We start from the raw sequence: 21,862 nt of genomic DNA, 5'->3' as shown, positions 1-21,862 counted from the left end.
GTGTCCAAGTTAAATGACTCACATGAGAGTACCAAAAGGTCAAAGTCTTTCTCAAGTGTGTAAATGTATGATGATAAAAGGGGATATGGACCACGAGTCAATTTGAATTGACTACCATCTTCTTTAAAAGAAATAAAAAATAAAAAAAGGAAGAGGAAACAATGGAAAAGAACAAGAAAAGGAAGAAAGAAGAAATGGACTTGGGTGGACCGTGGAATTGGTCAATCATGCCGTCTGATGGGCTGAGAATAAGACAGGCTAAGATCGCACTAGCACAGAAGCTCACTTGGAAATAAAGCATTGTTATACATGGAAACAGGAACATGAAAAAGATTTTTCCATACGCAGCAGTCATAGCAGTTGAGGCTTGAGTAGTTCTCACATCAGGTGGTTGAACAGGCTACAATGTAGAAATATATTTTCACACTCATCTTTGAGATATAGAAATAGTTTTATTCATATTTATAAAATATTTTCGCACCATATAAGTTACTCGAAAATTCTTTTTTATATGTAAGCATTGACTTAAGGACATTGAAGTGATTTTTTCCTATACTTTATTTGTTAGATTTTTAAGTTATTTTTATTCTTATTGGCCCGCAGAATTAGAAAGTGATTGATTGATGTTGAGTTGATGTCTTTTACTTATTTCAGAGTAGGTTATGTAGGAAAGGAGTCTTATGGTTTGTTAATAATAGGCTCTTACAGAGAGTCCTAGACATCAAGTTTTGAATAAAATTTAATTTAATTTAATTTTTTTTTATTATTTTTTCTCTTAGCTCTTGTATAAGTGTGAGAGGAGGAGCACTTGATGTTTTTATATGTCTTTTTGTTACATTTCCCAGTGCATCCCTGCCTGGTGTCCTTTGCTAGCCATCATTCTCTAATTCATATGTTAACAGTTCCGACCAATGGAACTGACATTAGCAAGAAAAAAAACACAAAAAAATAACTAATAGTTAATATTTAATGTAAATGCTTAAAGTAAAAAATTAAAAGGAACCTAAATGCTAGTAATAATAATTTTCATAGTTCTTTGTTGATTAATGGTACAAATCTCTTAAACGAGTTATATTATGTCACATGTATGTAGTGTGATCTCTCTAATGCATCCTACACATAAAAGTAAACTAAGTATTCTAATCGCGGAGTATGACATTCATTCCCGCACAACAGGAAAATTATTTGACTATAGCTACGTGCGAGGATTAATATGCAAGTAATAAAAAATGAACACTTGTATTACATTAATTATAATTAAACCGTCCAAACTAGGGGACCCATTGAATTGATTACCAATAAAAAAAACATATTGGCAAAGTAATCCTATCCTAAACTAGGGCACATTTGAGAGCATGAATTTGAAATGAATTGGAATATAAATCACAATTACAATGAAATCAATATAGATTTGAATCATCAATTGTGTTTGATAGCTTATAATTGGAATGCACTGAAATCCAAAAAATATATTTGGATACCCATAATTGAAATGCAATGGAATTCTTTAATATATTCATAGGAATTTGAATTTAATTCATTAAATCAACTTAAATATTTCAAATTTGTGTATATGTATGATATTTGATAGAATGATTGTAATAAGCCCATTGAAATATATGCTTCAACCAAAAATGAGAAAATTCAAAACCTCGAGTGAGCCACAAATTATGGATCACATAATGTAATCGTTTCATATAATGTATGTACATAAATATTTGAATTGACTTGCACGATGAGGTGTGATTGACATTAGTTGATTAAAAATTTTATATGCTTCTCGCACAGTGTAGACCATCATGCAAGCACACATAACAAGAGTGATGTATATAAAGATGCATGTACATATAAGATGCATCTTCACCTTGATTAATAAGATTATGCGAATGAGATCTCACATAGTCAGATTATGTAAGCTCATATATTACAATAGAGATGGAACATTAGTTGATTAGATGGATACAGTGTGATGATTGCATATGCATGTTGTGAGATCAATTACCTACCATTTACAATCATCATTCCACAGTCAAATCTAACATATGGGATGACAGAAAATTAAGATAGAGACGGCGAATAATTAGGGATCATTTGGATAGGCAGTGACGGAAATAGCTATAAGATAAATAGTAAGAAAGGCTATACAACTAGTGCTTGAATCGATTTAATAAAAATGGAAAATTCTTATTTTAATCTTATTAAGAAAGATATAACCCATAAATCTTATATAAAATCAAAATGTGATTTTATGATGAAGTTCGACCGTTGATACTCAAATGACATTCGGTTGGTAATTGCTCGAAAATTTATTGATAGTGACTTTATTAAGTTATAGGAGGGCCACTCCTCTTTTTTGTCGATCAAGCCGATCTCCCTCATTTTACTCGTCCAACCCTCTTTACGTTGAATATACAATATATGTCAAGAAGATAGACAACTCTATTATTAAAGAAATAGGGCTCAGTAGATGGTTTTATAATAGGGTATGGTCTTGTCTTGTCTTTAAAATTAAGATAAAAATGGGTGGCCTCTTTTATGCATGCACCACCGTACAAGTATTGTATACAAGTTTTGGCCAGTATGATTAAGAAAAATCAAACTAATTTGAACTTTTCGCATTACATCAATAAGTTTAAAATAAATTTCCTTAAGGGGTTAATTGAAATCGTGTTAAGGATGCCCTATTAGAGTCTAATAAAGCAAATTCATCACTCCGTTCTCAAGCTTCAACTAAACCTCTGCCATGCAACACATAAGGACCGGTTACTATTTCATGTCCAAGGAGTGAAGCGGAGGCCCTTCTCATTATACATGCACGTATGCACGTACACATGTGCTTGTATATAATAGGAGCGCGCACACATTCACAGGCCTACACACATGCTTGTGCGCATACCAAATACGAAATTCAAGTACCGAGTGAGGAAATAGAGGTTGTGACTATGGATACAATAAGGAAGTTAGCTGCAGCTATGGTTTTTCAGCGAAAGATCAAATGCCCCATAGCTCGAAAATGAGCTAAAGACACGTTACGCAAGGAGTCTTATAGTACCTAGAGACTTACGCACAACTGAAACCCTAGAAGCGGTCATTCTTCCAGCGACATATGGTTGAAGGATACAGATTATGTATACACAACTTCTAAATAGCACATACAAACTATTGTAATGCTAAAGTGGTGATGCATACTAAAACATTGCCGGATATAATTGGTCACGCACATGAAAAAATTCATTAGCAATGCGGTAAGAAAGGAAAGCCGTTAGGAATTAGAAACATAAATAAATACAGTAAAATACTTGCTAGCGGGCCTGTCATGAATTAAAATAATAATTTATTAGTATTATTAATTAATTATTTGATCAATCCCATAAACAAAGGAGAGCATACACAAGGCAATTGCCAATCCAAAGTATATAAAAGTAGCATATAATGAAGAGCTCTAGGCTGTCGTTAATCCGATCAAACAAATATCTTACTTAGCACAATGTTGCATATCTTATCTTCTTTTTTTTTCTTTTTTTTTTCTTGCATGTTAATGCTTTGCTTAGCTTAATTTAGTCCATCTACTTCTATCTACCATAATGCTTTAGCAATTTTGGATTAATTATCATAGTCTTAACTTAGTTTTATTCAGTGCATCGCTGCATCAAGTCAAAATTAGTTTAGCTCCTAAGGGCCTGTTTGATTTTCTGCGTATGGTGAATGTACAGGGAATTCCACCATTATGACCGTGTATCTCGTTTGGCAGGGGTGTAAATCCACCCAATATCTTCCGCCCTGCAAATGGGATTTCCCTCATTTCTGCTGAGGTGATTTTCGAGGAAATCCCGAGCGAAATCCGTTGTTACGCTCGAGGCGTCGACCAGACCATTCCTGAACTTGGTAGTCCGCATGAGCACGTTCGAGATCTCGTCACTGATCGCTTCCTCTATTACGCAAATCTCTCAATTCGATGGCTTCCACCCGGGTGAAAATCTTCATTCCAGGTAATAATTTCCTGTTGTGCTCTTTGCTCTCAGAGATAATACATACCGGAGGTTATAACTGAATCAGTATCTTCTTCCTTACAGGTGAGAAAAGGTTGCGCTTGTTGGTGAAAATTTTGGGCCTTTCTTGCGGCTCACGGACTGTAGAGAAGGAAGGAGTCATTGATAGGTATGTACTCTAAGCCATATTTCCAAACTCCATCGTCTTCTTCGTTTTGGTGAGGCTGACCTGATGAACATTTTGGATTGGGCCACACTTGAGATTGCATGAAGATGGGGCGTCTGTAATTGGAATTTCTTATAAACATATGGAAATGCAGAAAGAAAAGGTCGCGGATCCTTTTCCTAAAGAGACTCTGCGATAATGGTAAGTCGCCTAGAAAATGCACATAGTACAACTATATTTAAATCTATACCGTTGAAATTGTGGGATAGGTTATGGATGATAAATATATAAAATTTCACATTGAAAGAGTGCTGATAACTTCTTCAATGGAGTCAATCAAATGGAAGGTCAAAATGGTCCAACTTCAATGGAAAACGAGATGGTTTTCGGAATATAGAAATTTAAGGTGGTTTACACGATTTGGACCATTTAGATTGTAGGAAATATATCCCAAATGTAGAAAATTTGTGTTACCTGCTCATCTGAGTGGGTATTCCGAAAAAGGACGGTGACGATGGGCCCACGATAGCGTGGCCCACTTCTGATGTCCACTGTTTTCGTTACGTATGGTCAAGAGACTACTGAAGACAATAGATGTCAAACACTATTTCCACCAAAATTTTTGGCGGTCAAATCCAAACGTGGGAAATAGCAATTACGTTGCATTTTTCCGATTGTGTAAAATTTTCAAAGAGGTGAAAATGCTAATGATGGCCCCTGACGTTTCACGACATTTCCCAGAGCAAGTAATAAATGCTCAGGGAAAATGCATTTACTACTGTTTTGGAAAAACAAACAGGCCCTAAGTGATTTCTCAATGCTATGATCTTTTGGACAAACCATGACTATCTCTTGACCATCCAAGTTCAGATGACCATCAACCATCCATGGCCGTTTCGCTGCCCGAACCATCAGTTGTAACTTCTCTTTGTTTTATTTATTTATTTGTCGATTGTATTATACTCTTCATTAATTTATTAAAATCCGTACTTTGTTTTTTTATTTCAATTTTGAGTATTTTTTTGTTAATAAACGGTAAAAAACTATCACCATTGCCATAAAAAGTCTTTGCTTTCAAGATAAAAGAATTCATCTAAAGAACTAATCCTCTCCTTCACAAATTGTATGATTCCTTGTAGTCAGTGGCTAAGCAGTCAGGCTGATCTTCACAAATCTAGCCATATTCCAACTATTACGATGCTTGGGGTCACAAGGTGTTCAGTTCAATTTGAGCTGCATTCGACTTTAACATGCCTAACACATATATACACGTGTGTTGTGCTATCAAATCCAAGCCAACCACTACACGTGTGTCGTGCTATCAAATCCAAGCCAACCACTACACGTGTGGTCGTATGTCTGAATTTAAGCCAAATACTTACAAGCAATGAATCTCTTTCATCTAATTATTGTGTAAGTAATGCTAGTTAGCCTTGTAAGTGGTTCATATGTCCTTATTACTCTATTCTACGTAGCAAGGTCACAATGAGGTAATGCTACTTTTATGTGCATTTTCAAGACCACGTACGCAGATTCAGCTAAGTCAAAAACACGCTAAGAAAACCGCCCAATCAAAATTGGGTCACAGAGATGAGATGAAGGAAAGATCTAAATGGTTGTATCATGGTGATAATACATAGGATACTTATCTAAGGTGCCAAATCGAATGAATGATTTAATTTTATTACGAACTATTTTTTTAAAATATTCATATATTATTATTTTCAATAGGCCTTCGTTAATCAAGTTTGCGAAGATAAAATCCGTTCAGTTTCAAAAGTAGATAATTATGTGCCACTATCGGAGCATTAGGATTTGTGTGCGTCCACTTAGGAATCAAGCATGTCCAATCAAGTATTATCAAATCAATGGTTTAGGACAAGTGGTTAGAGATTGGAATGATTTGTTTTTAGTTCACTCTTGAATTTAATGCAATCTGATTTCAAACAGAGAATTATAGTTTCAAAAATCTCACACTGGATCTACTTGAAGTGAGGATGTAGATTAGGTTTTATTAATAGGAGAGCGTAGAAACTCGTACACCTCATTACCAAAATAACTTGAGAAATATTTGAATTACTCTAATTCATATTTTTCCAAGATATATGTCTACAAATATAGGTGTAGGGTTTTTTGTTTGACACATTTCTCTTTCCTCTCAAGCCCCAGCCAAGAGAAATCATTTCCTCCTAAAAACCTCATACTAGAGATCCCATAGTGTATACAATGTTCTCTTTTCTCATAGTTGAGATTCAACATTTTTAGTGAGCTTTTCTCCATCTTGTGTGTATTTTCATGTAGTGAGGAATACACTCGTGGTTACACATTCAAGAAGATTTCATTCTTGAAGATTTAAAACTAGCATATTTTTTTTTTAACATTTTCACTTACAATTGATATCAAAACACTCATCAATGTGCAGCATGGTGGATATAAATGCATTGACGTTTAATGCATAGTCTTTGCTTTAACCTCAACTATACTGACAACTATAAGTGCATATACACTGGGACAGTGGGTTCAACACCTACACTGTATAATGCAGCATAGGCCGTAGACACCATAGTTACTTTCTAAGGCTGACGTGAGATTCGACAGCTACGACCACCACCGTTATCAACCCAAAGGACTAGCGGCTACCATGAGGATGGGGTTTTGCAGAGACATCTACCACTCACCAATCACGAATTCTTTCACATAATCATCATGAGATCCGACAATTATTGTTGTTTGATTTTCCTAGTTATTGGAAATGCAATTTAAATGGGCCATTATCACCTTTTACAATCATTTTTAAAAAAATAAAAAATAAATTTTGAGAAATTACTATCTCAAAAATTGTGATAATTTTAATTGAAATTTATGTATCTGTACAGGCACTAAACGTGAGGCCCATTGTAATGAATGTGTTACATCCATGCCGTCCGTCCGTTCCACAAGCCCATATTAGGGCATGCATCCAAAAATTAGACAAATCTACAACTCAAATGGGCCACAACACATGAAAAAGCGGTTATAACGATCCTCAACCGTTGGAAGTTAACGCCTGCCTAGAACCCACACTAATGTTGTCATCCGACCCGTTCACAAGATCATACACACATGGATAAAGGGAAGGAAAAAAAAAATCAACTCGATACAAATTTTCTGCAGACCCCAAGCAATTATATTATCAGTAAGAGTTTAATTCCCACTTTTTAATCCAGTGTGGTTCACTTGAGCTTTAGAACTGCCTCATTTTTGGGCTCATGCCCTAAAACAAACTAGCGGAATGGATGAACGGCATAGATATGATCCATACATCATGGTGAGCCCCACAGTTTTTGGGCACAACTTTTACACTGTTAATGGCAACTTTGGGATAAAAGAAATAAGTGTAGATGATGATGACCATTTACACTGCAAAATAGAAATTAAACAGACCCTATGATCTCAATTGCCTCTGCAACCGTTTATGATCACGATGACCATCCATCATATGATCACAACCTTGATTGCCCATCATTATAAAAGTCACTTTCATCGGAAAACCTTAACTGTACACAATGGTTAGGGAAATGGATGGATCAATAGAGATCATATTGCAAATGGTTCAAAAGAAATCTTCAAATGGCTTATCTTAAGCCTTGACAAGTAGGGCTATCAAAACAACAAATGATATAATATCATTAATTTAGACCCTCTAGCATACCCACACTTCAAAAATTGCCCACCCCACTTTTTTTAGAAAAAAAAAAAACTCATTTTGGTACAATGACGAGATTTCTTTTTTTCTTTTTTTTTTTTCTGGCAGGTATTGAACTTTTCATTGTCGTTTTTAAAGCAAAAGGTGCCCAATTTTTAAATATTGCATGATTAGTGAGCATTTAAATTGCCAAATTTTTCATGCAATCCTATCCTCAGAAATGTCGGATTGTAAGGGTGTTGGCATGTAATAGAATACCAAGGCATTCGAATTCCCTTAATCCAAAGGACCCTTCCTTTATAACCCACATCAGACCATCAAACGCAATGGGAATACAATCAATAAAAAAGCTATGATCATCCGGCCCATTGGATGTGATTCTTGCAATATGCCCCACACCAACGCGGAGCCCACTGAATGAAAAAAAAAAAAACTCTTTTAATCCTGATGAGTTTGGTAAACCATTTCAGCCTTGACCATTTAAGAAAACCAGACCCAAAATGACACATCTGACCCGTTGACACACGAGGCTCATGAAATCTCTAGGGTCCAACCTTTGCTGCAGTGGCTGGGCAGGGTGGGGTGGGACTTTATCAAGTTCCGAATTTTCTCAATTTTCCATTTTCCAAGCAAACCTAAGATTGAATATCATACTGGATTCTTGGGAGAGATCTAGACTTACTGTAAACCTGTGGTCACTGAGGATTTCTATAGAGAAAAAATATATAAATTATAATAATAATACATGATTGATGTGGTGCCAGAGTTCAAGCCTCAATAGACAACACACATTTCTCCAGCGGGCAACCACACACTGTACATAAATCGGAAGCCGATCAAAACCGTAAATAACCCATTGAATCCTCTCCCTCTCCCTCCACCCATCCGTTTATAAACAGATTCTATTAACTTAAGCAGAAGAGCCTTCTTCTCTGCAACATGAATTTAGGGGCAAATTGTCATCACATGTAATTGTCTTTTAATATATATACTGACAAAGAATTCATTTTGCATTAAGGTAAAAGTCACGCTCGCCAAACATTGTGAGGACCACAAGCAGAAATTTCCAGATAATCAGGACAATCCATCTTTGGATGCTGGAACTCAATCCGAACGGATGAGTCACCCAATCAATCTAGACAGCTGAATACAACCATCATGAAATTGTTTTCAACGGTCCCAAATAAAATGCAGTATAAATATTAACGGTTCAGATCATCTCTGCAGCTTACTAATTGGGCAGTGGCTCACTCACACAATAGTAAGCCACCGATTGACAGTTCCGATCATCCAAACATCTCTGCAGATGGGGCCCCACATGCATTAAGACTTCGAAACAGGATTTCAGTAATAGTGTTGAGAAGGAAAGACTTTGAAATGGTAACGCTGTTGGAGATATTTGTTGGAGACTTGATTGCTCATTCAAGACTTTAATTGGATTGAAAATATATAAATTGGTTATTTTCAAACCTTTAGAAAACTCAATCTAGCAAATGAAGCAAAATAATTAACTACAACAGGCTTTCAAACTCATAAAACTCAATTGAGTGTGGTGCTCTCTCGTTGGAATTTGGACTCAAGACTTGGTCGTAGAGAGATAGGACTTCGCACTTGCGATTGCAGCTGTTGACTCTGGAGGCACTACATGCATGGGCGATGGCCCAACAATCTAGAGACTTAGTCTGGCATTGATCCAATCAGTTATGGGAAAGGGGGACATAGCAAACACAGAAATTGGCAACATTTAGAACTCAAATCGAAACCAGATGGGCCAGTCGCTATGATTTTTGTCCAATGGCCCACCTGTGCATAGGCCAACCAGATCAACAATCCCGATCAAAGTAGATATTTTCGCTCCATAGAATTGTGAAGTGTGCATCATCCTATAGGATGCATTATTTATTTATTTATTGAATGGGAGAAAGGATGCATTATTTATTTATTTATTGAATGGAAGAAAGGCTGCAGATGCCATCACACAGTAATAATTCACTGAGAGATGCAAATGTGGAAAGGTCAGATGCCCCAAAAATCCCAGATCAGCAAAACCTCGACATCCAAGCTTAAGTTCTATATCATTCAATGAGGACAGTACATGAACTGTTTGCTTACCCATTCATTTGTAGGCCACATACTGATCACTTCAGTTATGAATGTCAGAATGGGAGGGATCTTTGGGGCGCAGTCCATCCCTGGTAGGACCCATGAGATTATCATCCAGGATCGTGGAATCCATGGGTAAGGCTGGCACAGACTCAAGACCGAATGACACTGGTGTGTACTTAAGGATCACATAACTCCTCATTGAAAGACTGGATTTATTAGCATGCAGATGGAAAGAAAATAGCGGAAAAGCATATTACCTGACATTTCAAGTCCTGTAGGCTATCCAGCGACTTAGCAATCTCCGTTTGCTTCATCACCGTTGCCTGCAATACCTGAGATCGGAGTACACAAAAACTTATTAGTAAAACTAAGAAGAGAATAATCATACTTCCAGACATTGAAATAGGTCAAAATTCCACCTGAGCAGAGAGAATATTTTCCAGATGGGATGTGAAAATGCAATCACATCCCAAAAATTTGCATAGAATTAAATTGCAAAAATGGCACTCTTAAGATGCTCAATTCACATACTAAATGCAAAATGTATACGATAAATAAACACTTAGGGTGCGTTTGGTAGCACCAAATATCACGAAATTTCATCATATTTCATGATGAATCAGTCTAGTTTGGTGCAAAATTTCATGACATTTGACGAAATTTGGTGCAACCAAACACACCATTAGATATAAAGAAATCAAGGGAAAGAAACTGAGAAATTAGGGAAGTTGTAGGAAATAAAAACATAAAAAAACATTGTCCACCCAGTCTTCTGTCATGCCAAGGAACCTAAAATTGCCATGTCATTGTCCCATGGGTTCTGATAGACCATCATATGGAAATAGAAAAGAGAGTGATAATTCCAAATTTAAGGAACAGATCCAGTGGGACCGGGTTTTAAAATTTGCAAAAACAAAGAAAGGGGCAGTTCAAAAAATAGGAAATTCCTTGAAAGATCAGTCTCCAGTGGCTCAGCAATATAGCTAAAGAACCTAAAAGGGCATGTTTGCAGGGCTTTGACAAAGTAAGGAACATAGCCTTTTACATCAATATTCAAAAACTTTTGATCGCTGTGGCCTCAGCCAACTCAGGGTATTTTTCTCTCTTTTTTTAAAATTTTATTATTAATTATTATTATTGTTGTTGTTGTGATTCAGGCTATTTCCAAAGTACTGCTGGTCCAATCGCTGATGTTATTTAAAAAAGAAAAACTGCTTGACTGAACAGGACTGATTTCCCAGTTGAGTCTGAGATTCTGAGCACTGAGCTGCATCTATCTTGTCCCAAGAGAAACAGGAGCAGCTAGCATTCAAGTCATTTTCCGCTATTTCCCAAAGCCAGAGATTCTGACAATCTCCCTATGAAATTATTCAACAGTATATCTGAGTACAACATGTTGTGTGCATCTGAAACTTACTTTCTTCGTCTTCTCAAGGTCAAACTCGATGGATTTGATCCGATCCAACGATTCCAGGATCATATGCTCTTTATCCAAAGGAATTTCTGCCGGCTTGTTTCTGAGTTCACTAAATATCATCTCAAGCCTTTGAAGGCGCTGCACGCACGGGAGGATACAGTCTTCCTTGACAGCTTCTGTGGCTAGATGGTTATTCGGATCACGCACCGATGGATTTGAGGGGCAGCTGTTTTCCCGCCTCCTTCCAAATCCACAACATAAAATACGGAAGACTGCCAATAGCTTGATCATGAAAGCAACCAGTGGTCTCACAAGACATGGGAAATTTCTTTCCTCCAACCTGTCCCTGATAGAATTGAGCCTGTGAATGATACCTGAACAAAAACATCAATGTCAAAAAAAAAATGAGTGGTTGAGATGTAAGGAAACAGTGCATAACACAGCTCAAAACAAAAAGAATGCCAAACACTTCACAAATTAAAGATAAAAATACGAAAATACACGAAGAAATTTTAAAAAAAAAAGAGAGAGAGAACTCGGGATATGATGAGCACCGATATCCAGTATGGCTGTACATAGGAAACAGACCATTTAAAAATAAAAATAAAAATAAAAATAAAAAACACTGCTTATGTTGAACACGTCTATTAAGACAATGCAATAACAGATAATTCTTTTCTGAAACTATTCATGTAGTTTTAATGCATTTCCCTATGGTTTTCTACTGATGTAGAATAGCATTTATATGATAATGGGATTAAATATATCATATAGCCATATGGATGTGTAAATGTTCCAGCATACCAGGTTTCTGTGTCTGTCTCGGTGTATGTCAGACAATATGGAGGTGTTGTAAGTTATGTAGCCACCCCTATAAGGAGATGAATCTGGAATAGCAGATCAACTATTCAATATTCAATGCATTCTCATCTAGCCTGTCATATTCCCACCGCTAGGAGGAACAAACTTCCTATCATTATCAAAGCTACCTATCATACCTTGCGAATTGGATGCTGCATCAGCATACAGATGCCCCCCATCTCTATCCCCAACAGATGACGTCTCGCTGGGTCCTGCCCTTCGACCAGTGTCTACTGCTTTATCAACCACAGCAAAATGGTCATCACAGCTGTAGTAGGCATTTTGGTCTGTTGCCCTTGCCTGTGTAAACTATAGAAAGAAAATAGGAAGGACCAAATATCAGGAATTACATTTCAAATGAAAGAAACGAGTATCATGTAGACAAGCGCCACAAATAGGAAACAGTGGAAATGCAAATGCAAAGAGAAAGTAAAAGGAACATTGAAATGGCACAAATGCATCTTCTCTCAGCAGTCAACAGAGAGTGAAGAAACAGCAGCAACAACCAAAAAGAAAGAAAGCTCTAAAATATGCCCCTGCATCCCACAAGCAACCCCACTTGAGCCTAGTGTGAAAATGCCCCTGCATTAATCACCCTCGGTGAGAAATATCGAACACAAGACTTCCCGCTCTTATACCAATTTGATGCAGGAGGTGTTGTCATGTGCGATTGCACATTCGCATATGCGATCGCATATGCGCACATATGTACACTGATTGCATATGCCACATGTGCCATAATATGCGATCGCATAGTTGCCAACAGTCAGAAATTTTGGACCGTTGGAAATTTATTTATTTTTTTAAAATCCTAATTTTTTCTCTATAAAAAGGGATTCTAAGCACTCCTACATGCACTCAAAGCTCAATATCTATTTTGCTCTCTTACACTCTCTCTTACACAATTCCAAGCCTCAAGCTCCTCTCCTCCATCCATATATCTTTCAAGAATCAAGATTGAGATTGAAGTTTCAATCAAGGGACAGGTGCATACATCCACAAGGATTCAAGAATCAAGATTCAAGAGACGTTACAAGACAACCAAGCTCTCCATCCATTGAATAGAACTTTCTTTCTAGTTTCTAATTTTTCCAAGTTATAAATATTCACACAACACATACACACCCACCACTCTCTCTTTCTAGTTTCTAATCTATTATCTCTCTCTCTCTCTCTCTCTCTCTCTCTCTCTCTCTCTCTCTCTCTCTCTCTCCTTCTATCTCATTCTCTCTTAAAGTTTCATAATATCCAAGTTTTAAGTTTTCTAACAACTGCTAACATTTTTTTTTAAAAGTTTGTTTGTTACTTTGTTACAAGTTAGTGTTGTGGAACTTGTGTTAGTGACTTAGTGTTACAACTTACAACTTACAACAACACAACTCTACAAGTCTACATTCTACATAATTCTAGAATCAAGATCAAGACTCAAGTCAAGGTTCAAGGACTCAAGGCAAAGGTGAAGAGAAGACAACTTAGATAAGAAGTGAAGATCAAAGAATTTGGAACCTCTTTTTAAATTTGTAATTGTAATTTTGTTTATGTAAATCTCTCTCCCCCCTCTCTTTTCTACAAGTCTACAAGTGTAACTCAACTCTCTCTCTCTCTCCTTTTCTTTTCCCTCTTCTTCTCCCTTTCTACAAGTGTAACTCAACTCTCTCTCTCTCTCCTTTTCTTTTCCCTCTTCTTCTCCCTTTCTACAAGTGTAACTCAACTCTCTCTCACCCTCTATCTCCTTTTCTTTTCCCTCCCTTTCTAGTTTTTACTAGACTACTACTAGTCTACTACTAGTGTAAGTGTGTGTGTGTGTGACTCTCTCTCTCTCTCTCTCTCTCTCTCTCTCTCTCCCCCAAGTCCCATCTCTTTAGTCTCTTTACTCTTAGTCTCTTACGTTAGTTTTTTACTTTCTAGTTACTTTTTAGTACTAGGCTACTAGCAATCAATATACACACCACCAACATAATGTCTTCTTCCCACTTCCTCTTTGAAACCAAAGTCGAATGACCCGAGTTGGAAGTATGGGCACTACCGTAGTATTACGGAAAAAACTCACATAGTATGTGAGTTATATGGGTATGTGAGTTCCGATGGCATTGCAAGGCACAAGCAACACCTTGCAGATTTACCGGGGTCAAATGCAAAAGCATGCAACAAAATTACTCCAGAAATTTGAAGGGAGATCATGAAGTATATGGAAAAACAATCAAGAAAGAGATGCGATAATGCCCTACGTCAAGAGGAATATTTGGAACAAGATGCATATGAAAATATAAACGTTGTTAATATAGATGAAGCTAGTCCCACTCCCCCTACTTCAACAGGCCGGTCTAGACCACAAGTACAACCAACGGTCTCGAAAAGAGCCCGAGGGCATGGGCTCATGGATAGATGGTGTAGACCACCACACCCCAAGGATGTGATCGATTAAAGGGATAGAGGGAAAGGGCCGACTCAAACAACTTTAGAGAACCGATATAAATAAAAAGATAGGAAGACCACTATTTAATATATTGCTAAGTGGTTTTACCAAACCGGCGTTGCTTTCAACACCGTTAAATCAAGAAGCTTCAAAGTAATGATTAAGGCTATAGGTCAATTTGGACCTGGGCTTAAACCTCCTTCATATCATGAAATGAGGGAGATATGCCTAAAAACTGAAGTTGAATATATACGATCATTCATAATTGAATATAAGGAATTGTGGAAAACATATGGGTGTTCGCTAATGGCTGATGGATGGACCGATAGATCCGGTCGGTCTCTCATTAACTTTTTGATAAATTGTCTAGCTGGGACAATGTTCTTGAAGTCCGTGGATGCATCGGGTCATTCACACACAGGAGAATATTTGTTTAGCTTACTAGATAGTGTAGTTGAAGAAATATGTGAGGAATATGTTATACAAGTAATTACAGACAACGCAGACTCATATGTAATGGCCGATCGTCTTCTTATGGAGAAGAGGCGAAGTTTATTTTAGATCCCCTGTGCGGCCCATTGTGTTGAACTTATGTTAGAAGATATAAGTAGATTATTTATAAATGTGATTGCAAGCGCTAGAAGAACACAGTCTTTATGTACAAACGCGCCCATCTTCTTAGTCGAATGAGAAAACACATTGGGGGTAACTTGCTACGTCCAACAGTCACCCGTTTCATTACAGGCTTTTTAACACTACAAAGGCTACATGTAAAGAAATCAGAACTTAGAAGCTTTGCAGTATCGGCCAATTTTACAAGTGGGCCTTGGTCAAAGAAGGCTGAAGGGAAATAGGTTTAACAAACAATCTTTTCTCAAAGTTTTTGAACACAAGTGGTAAAGGTGCTAAAAGCATCCGAGCCCTTAGTCACTGTTTTGCGATTGGTGGATGGGGATGAGAAGCCTGCAATGGGCTACATATATGATGCGATGGAGAGGGCGAAAGATAAGATCATGGACCATTTTAACTATAGAGACCGTGATTACAAGCAAATTTTAGATATTATAGATAGAAGATGGGGTAGCCAAATGTCATCTCCATTATATTCGGCTACTTACATCCTTAACCTAGCTTGTTCATTCGCTTATGCTGATCCGGTAGAAACACTATGCATATGGTTGGATTTATTGATGTCTTGGAAATAATGATTCCAAATAGAGGAGAACAGGACAAGATCTCAACTTTGCTAGACTTCTAGCACAAAAGGCGAGGGGATATTCTCAAGGGATATCGTAATAAGGCGTCGAACAATGAAATTACCCAGTAAGTACTAGTACTACTCTATGAATGTCAGTTTTAGTATCTTACAAATAGTTTTTCTACAAAGTGTCTCTAACCTACTTAAACTGTTTTTCTCAAATGACTGATAGGCTGCCTATGGAGTGGACCCGAACAGGAAGGATCCAGCTCTAAAGAAGCTGACTATGAGAATTCTTGGACTTGCATGTTCTGCTAGTAGTTGCGAGCGGCGAGCGCAATTGGAGCACGTTCGAAGCGGTAAGTTTAGACTGTTTAATAATTGTAAACTTCAATTTTTTAGTGTAAGGCCTAAGCTAAATTAATTACCTAAATAGCTAATATCAAATGTGCTTTCTTTCTTGCAAATTCATACCAAGAAAATGAATCGCCTTGAGCAAAAAAAGCTTAACGACTTAGTTATCGTTCAATACAATAAAAAATTGTGAGAACGATTCCAAGCTAGGAAAGAAAAGCCCGGTTTCTTTGACCCTATCTGCTTAGATGAGTTGGATGCAGATAACGAGTGGCTCGTAGAGACGAAGGACCCGGTATTTGCTAGAGAGGACCTAACATGGGCACAAGTTAAAAATGCCGCATATGGATCGACACCAGGTGAAGGTAGTACCACTTTTGAAGGCGAAGGATGGGGGGGAGCCGGGGGGTGAGTAGTAGTCGTCAACCCGTTGAAAAGATTGAAGAGATGGAAGAAAGAGATGGTGATAATGATGATCAAGCTGAAAATCATCCACCATTGGATGTTAATGAAGTATTAGTACATACAGATGATGAAGAAGCGGAAGAAGAAGAAGTGTATGTGAAAGAAGGAGATGACTCGAATGATAATGATGGTAGTGGTGGTGGTGGACTTGGTGGTGATATGCTACAATGGCAACTAAATCAATGTATATAGTATATGATTAGATGAATAATAAATAAATAACTTCTTCATTTTGTTTACTAAGTGTATTGATGTTGATTGTTGATGTATTATGTATATGTAGTGTTAAATGTTGAATATTGATATTTCATATTTGTTAGATGTCAAGTTAACTATATTATAGACTGTGGAATTGTTAATGAATGATGACTTAATATTTAATTCATTATGTAATTGGTTTTATTTTACTTAAATTCAATGTATTTCAAGGGTCAATGACATATAATAATTTATTCATTTTTTTCTTAATCTATCCCCATTTTTCTTATTTTTAAAAAAAAAATTGAAAAATGTTATAAAAAAAAGAAAAAAGAGAAGAGTGTGACCTCCTCTGTTTGTGTTCCATTTTTCCTGTTTTAATGAAATTCTCTTGTTGCCTCTAAAAAAAAAAAACAACATTGTGCAGGACAATTAACCACTTGCTCTAAAAGCTCGAACTGTTAGAGCATGGTGAATCAATTCCTTTATCTCATAGCCCAGGCCCCACATCTCATGGGTTAGGACCTCGGCCAAACCCCCCTCGTGGGCCCCAAATCACATGGGTATCGCCTCACACGAGCCACCCACCTCACACAGGTTGCCCACCCCGAGTGTGCCCCTGCATCTCACGGGCAACCCCACTTGAGCCCAGTGTGAAAATGCCACAGCATTACCAACTTTTTTGGAGAAAGGCTTAGGGCCTATTTGGGAGTGTGGATTTGGAACCCCCTAGATTCAGAACCCCCTGGATTTGAAATCCTCTTATTGTGTTTGGCACCCTAGATTGGGAATCAACTTTAATCCAAAAGTAGCTATGCATGGTATATTCGCATGGGCTTGAATTTAATTACTAAATCAATTTTAATATCTCTAATTAGTGAACGTATGTAATGTTTAACACAATAGTTGCAATAAGCCCGCTGAAATATATGATTTGCCTGAAAATGATGAAATTACAAATCTTGGATGGGCAACAACCACAAAATCATGTCCAAGTGACTAACCAACGATTATTAACCGTTGATTTACACGGACAATGTTTGGACAATGCTGAAAGTAATTATAGTGATACAATTGATAATCAATTGTTTTGGGACATCATTGGTGGGCCATGTGCGCAATAGAATAATTGTCCGATGACATACATTTACACATGCAACTCGTAGAAGGATTTTAGATGTAATCCAAGATCTCACGGTGGATTTCAAACCCCCTCTATGAGGGGATTTGAAACCCCCATTTACTTTATGGTGCCAAACAACCAGCGGATTTGAAATCCCCTAAAATCCATGGTGCCAAACGACCCCTTAAGATGATGATACAGTTGATGCACTTTTCCGATAGACCCTTCTTAGACACTTGGGTGCCTGCACATAAAACAAACAAGGAAGACCCTGGCAAAATGCAGGGGACCCTCTGATGCCAAAGTCAGGGATCTGGGACTTTGTAAAAGTGGTCTTAAAGGAAAGGTGTTATCAGTGTGTAAAAGTTCGTGTTGTGTACCTTTCACCGTTAGGGGCTTTCCCTATTTATAATAAAGGGAAGATCACATAGTCGAAAGATCTTTTCTGTTAGAGGGAAGATCACATTGTCGGAAGATCTTTTCTGTTAGAGGGAAGATCACACCGTTGGATTAGAACTCCTAGTGTATCGGAGATCTTCCCGAGATCTTTGATCTTCGGGATTCCAATCCTATCCCCCGAGATCTCAGGAGAGACCGTCGGGTCGCTTGCTTTGGATAAGATCGAACATCAATCGGAAGCCGATAAACTCGCTCGACCCATAGATAAGGTCGGACGGTAGAGGTAGCGGCACCTTGAACGACACCAAGCTATCAGAAGGTCAGTGTCATTCCGATGATAATACAGACCAAGAAAGCTCGTGATGTCTTTATGATCACTAACCTCAGTAGCCCTTGGTTTCCTTTACTTGGCTTGACAACCGTAATAAGTTGTTCTTCGGGGAAGCCTGTTGGGAGTGGTCGTGCCGACTTTGACCTTAGTTATTCTTCGAGTAGCTTGGCCCATTGGTTCATGCTGGTTGCTGGTTCGAGTTCCTTTCATGGATCGGCCCATTTTTCCCATAACAGTAAGCCTCTCTGCTTTCGAGTCGGTAGCACGGACTTGGAAAGTAGGTCAAAAGTTCCTAGGTCGGATTGTGCCACCATAAATGCCGAGTATGGTGGCCAACATGGGAGTCGAGGCATGTCAGTAATCATGTACAGCGTAGTCGAGGTGGCGTGTCGTGGCTTGAGACCACGTGACCTGTCAGGCCGTCTTTTCAGTATCTAACAAATGAGAGAGACACATGGCTATTTCTTGATAATAGGGTCGAGCAACGGGTGGGGTTGTGCCACGTGTCGAGACATGGTAGTCGAGGGGGCGTTGTACGGGGTTTGCATTAATGGCAACGTTTAAACGTTGTCACGTGGCTCCCCTATATAAGGAAAACCCTAGAGTCTGTTTGCATCTCCCCTTCGCGTCTTCCCCTTCATTCGTATCCTTAGCCATTGTTTGCAGAGGCGATTTTCGGCGACTTATATTGTGAAATCACCGGCGACAGGGTGACATCCTCCTTCCGGTGAGCCCTATTCTTCAACTCACCCCCTCCCTTCTTTCCTTCTTCTTTGTTACCGAGTTCTGACATTTTTCAACCAACTACCATGTTGGATTCACTAAGTTCGTGGGAGAGGGGCCTCCAGCGGCAATAGTGGGGCAAGTAGCCTTTTTCCAATGTCGAATCCATTGTCGCCGTTGGTGATGATGAGCGACACCGATTTACGGGCGTCGCAATCGTCGCGAGTGCTAGAGACATCCCCGGCAGAGCGGCTAGTTAGGGCGAAGCATGATCTGCCTGGTAAAGGGGAGTTAGACGAATCCCCCATGGAGGATGAGGAAGAGGAGCGAGGCCTCGTGAGATCGATCCTCAAGGAGGATGACTTAGCTCAGATTAGGTTGGGGTACCATATACTTGAGTCAGTAGTCCTCCGAGTTCCATCACCGGACAAGCTCCCTACTCATCCTCCAAAGGGAGGAGTTGCCATTTTTCAGGTCGCCATTCAGTGCGACCTGAGGCTCCCTCTGCAAAATATAGTAAGACGAGTGCTTACTCATCTGGAGTTGGGCCCGGGGAAGCTGATCTCCAATGCTTAGAACGAGGTGATTGGCTACTCCATCCTTAGGTCTGACCTTAAGCAACCCGAACTTACTGTCAATGAATTCCTCCACATGTACCAGCTGAAGCCCAACCGTTTTCATAAGGGCTAGCACTACCTTTTTGCTTGGAGGGGGACCAGAGGGGGTATGGTCATAGACGTCCCGACCTCCAATAAAAATTGGAAGGACAGGTGGTTCTGGGCTTCTGGCAGTTGGGAAGTATCGGGTTTGACCTTGCGCCATGACTTGGTCCCGCATTCACTACCCCAAGTCTGCTTTCTTTGTACTTAGCTCTTCTTTTTTTTGGTCGTTTCTCAATTGGTCGATCTCTGGTGTTCTTAATCATTCGTGCATGCCTTCTTTGATGCAGATATTCTCTCACACCCATCCCTCCTCGAAGACGAATCTCTTACTCGGATTCAAGGGGCAAGGTCATTAGGAGAGGAAAACCAATCTTGGAGAAAACTTCTTCAACCGGAGCTCCTGCTTGAGTCGGGTCTTGACACCAAGCTTACAAGTAAGAGCTTTGGCCGACCTTTAGGACTTAAAAATTTTATGAATTTGTAACTAAATCCATTTCCGTTCTAACTGACGTAAAAATGCCTGAAGCCCGTCTCAAAGCGCAGGACACCTCTCCCCGAGGAGACTGTGCTGGCGAAGAAGCCAAAGATGACCTCCAAAAGTAAAGGGAGAGTCAGTCCTTCATTTCCCACTGTTGTGGGGGTTAAGGATGAGGCGACGGCCACTGAGCCTGCCCCTGTTGCTGTTGAAGCAACGGTTGAGGCGACCACTCGCGAGGAGGCTTCTCCCACAGAGATCCAGGGAGTTGTCGAGGCTCGACCAGTAAAGGCCGGTGAGACCAGCGGGCCTCCTGCTGGGCCTTCTGAGGCTCGAGGGGAAGGACAACGTCCTTCCAGGTAGAGGTGTACACGAACCAAGACTCGAAAAACTCCATTCGACTCGATTCAAACCTGAGTTCGAGCCGAGTCGAGCTGATTTTTTTAGCTTGAAAACAAGTTCGAGCTACCCCAGCTCGACTCGGATCGAACCCGGCTCGAATCGAACTCGGATCGAACCAGTTCGGTGACTCGGTTACTTTGATATTGATGTTGCTCACCAAGTGTTTGATGAAATGACTTAACAAAGTGTGGCTGGTGACAAGGAAGGTATGTATATGAAACCAATACCCTTTTTTTCTTGATTTTTATGTTGCTTAGAAGGTGTTTGATAAAATACCTGTAAAACCATTGTTGTTGTCTTAAATACAGTGAGATTTTGAAGGTGCAGTCCAGGTGTTTGTGAAAATGTTGCACAGGCGAACTCGGCTTGATCTTGGATTGAATTCGACTCGAACTGGCCCGAGCTCCTGACCAAACCGAGCCAAGCTGGCCAGTCAGGCTCGAGGACCGAGCCGAGCCGAGTTCGAACTGAGGTCAGCTAGTGGCCAAGTCGAGTCAAGTTGAGACCAGCTCGACTCGGTTTGACTCGATGTACACCCCTACTTCCAGGACAACGCGTGGAGTCATAGAGGAGCTCATGCCTTGGGCAGAACGACATATATCCAATGTTGAATTCCTCGTCATGCTGGACTCTTTGCCAGACACGATCCTTGCGTCCGCGACAAAGAGTTTTCTTCGAGTAAGTCGATCCTCTAAATACTTGTTATTTCTCCTTTCTTTGTTCGACTTCTGACATCTTCTCTTGCTCCTTTGGTAGTTTGCCACTTACCTAGGTACACTGCGATATTGTACGCTTGTGGGAGGCATGGGAGGGCGAGAATAAACTCTTGCAAAAGGGAGTTGAAGTCGAACAATTCCACATTGTTGCCAAGGAATCTCAGGCTGCGGCCGTT

General features: G+C 39.1%; 1 protein-coding gene across 13 annotated transcripts in view; it reads right to left on the bottom strand.

The window, feature by feature from the left end:
- Positions 1-21,862, bottom strand: part of LOC131256051 (phosphatidylinositol/phosphatidylcholine transfer protein SFH13) — a 36,024-nt gene that overhangs the window by 5,213 nt on the left and 8,949 nt on the right. For 8 of the 13 annotated variants that reach the window (XM_058257072.1, XM_058257071.1, XM_058257074.1 and 5 more), the window contains 4 exons: positions 12,362-12,533; positions 11,364-11,737; positions 10,204-10,278; positions 9,891-10,084 (listed from right to left, as the gene is read on the bottom strand). In XM_058257072.1, coding sequence (XP_058113055.1) covers positions 9,920-10,084; positions 10,204-10,278; positions 11,364-11,737; positions 12,362-12,533 — 786 coding nt within the window. In that variant the 3' untranslated portion in view covers positions 9,891-9,919. Of the gene's footprint in view, positions 1-8,518; positions 8,773-8,947; positions 8,984-9,813; positions 9,833-9,890; positions 10,085-10,203; positions 10,279-11,363; positions 11,738-12,167; positions 12,251-12,361; positions 12,534-21,862 lie in introns of those variants that run through there. The other 5 variants (XM_058257076.1, XM_058257078.1, XM_058257079.1 and 2 more) reach the window with 5 other exon arrangements.

The sequence above is a fragment of the Magnolia sinica genome, chromosome 9 (assembly GCF_029962835.1).
Source record: "Magnolia sinica isolate HGM2019 chromosome 9, MsV1, whole genome shotgun sequence".
NCBI classification, from domain to species: Eukaryota; Viridiplantae; Streptophyta; class Magnoliopsida; order Magnoliales; family Magnoliaceae; genus Magnolia; species Magnolia sinica.
This window is presented reverse-complemented; position numbering and strand designations above follow the sequence as displayed.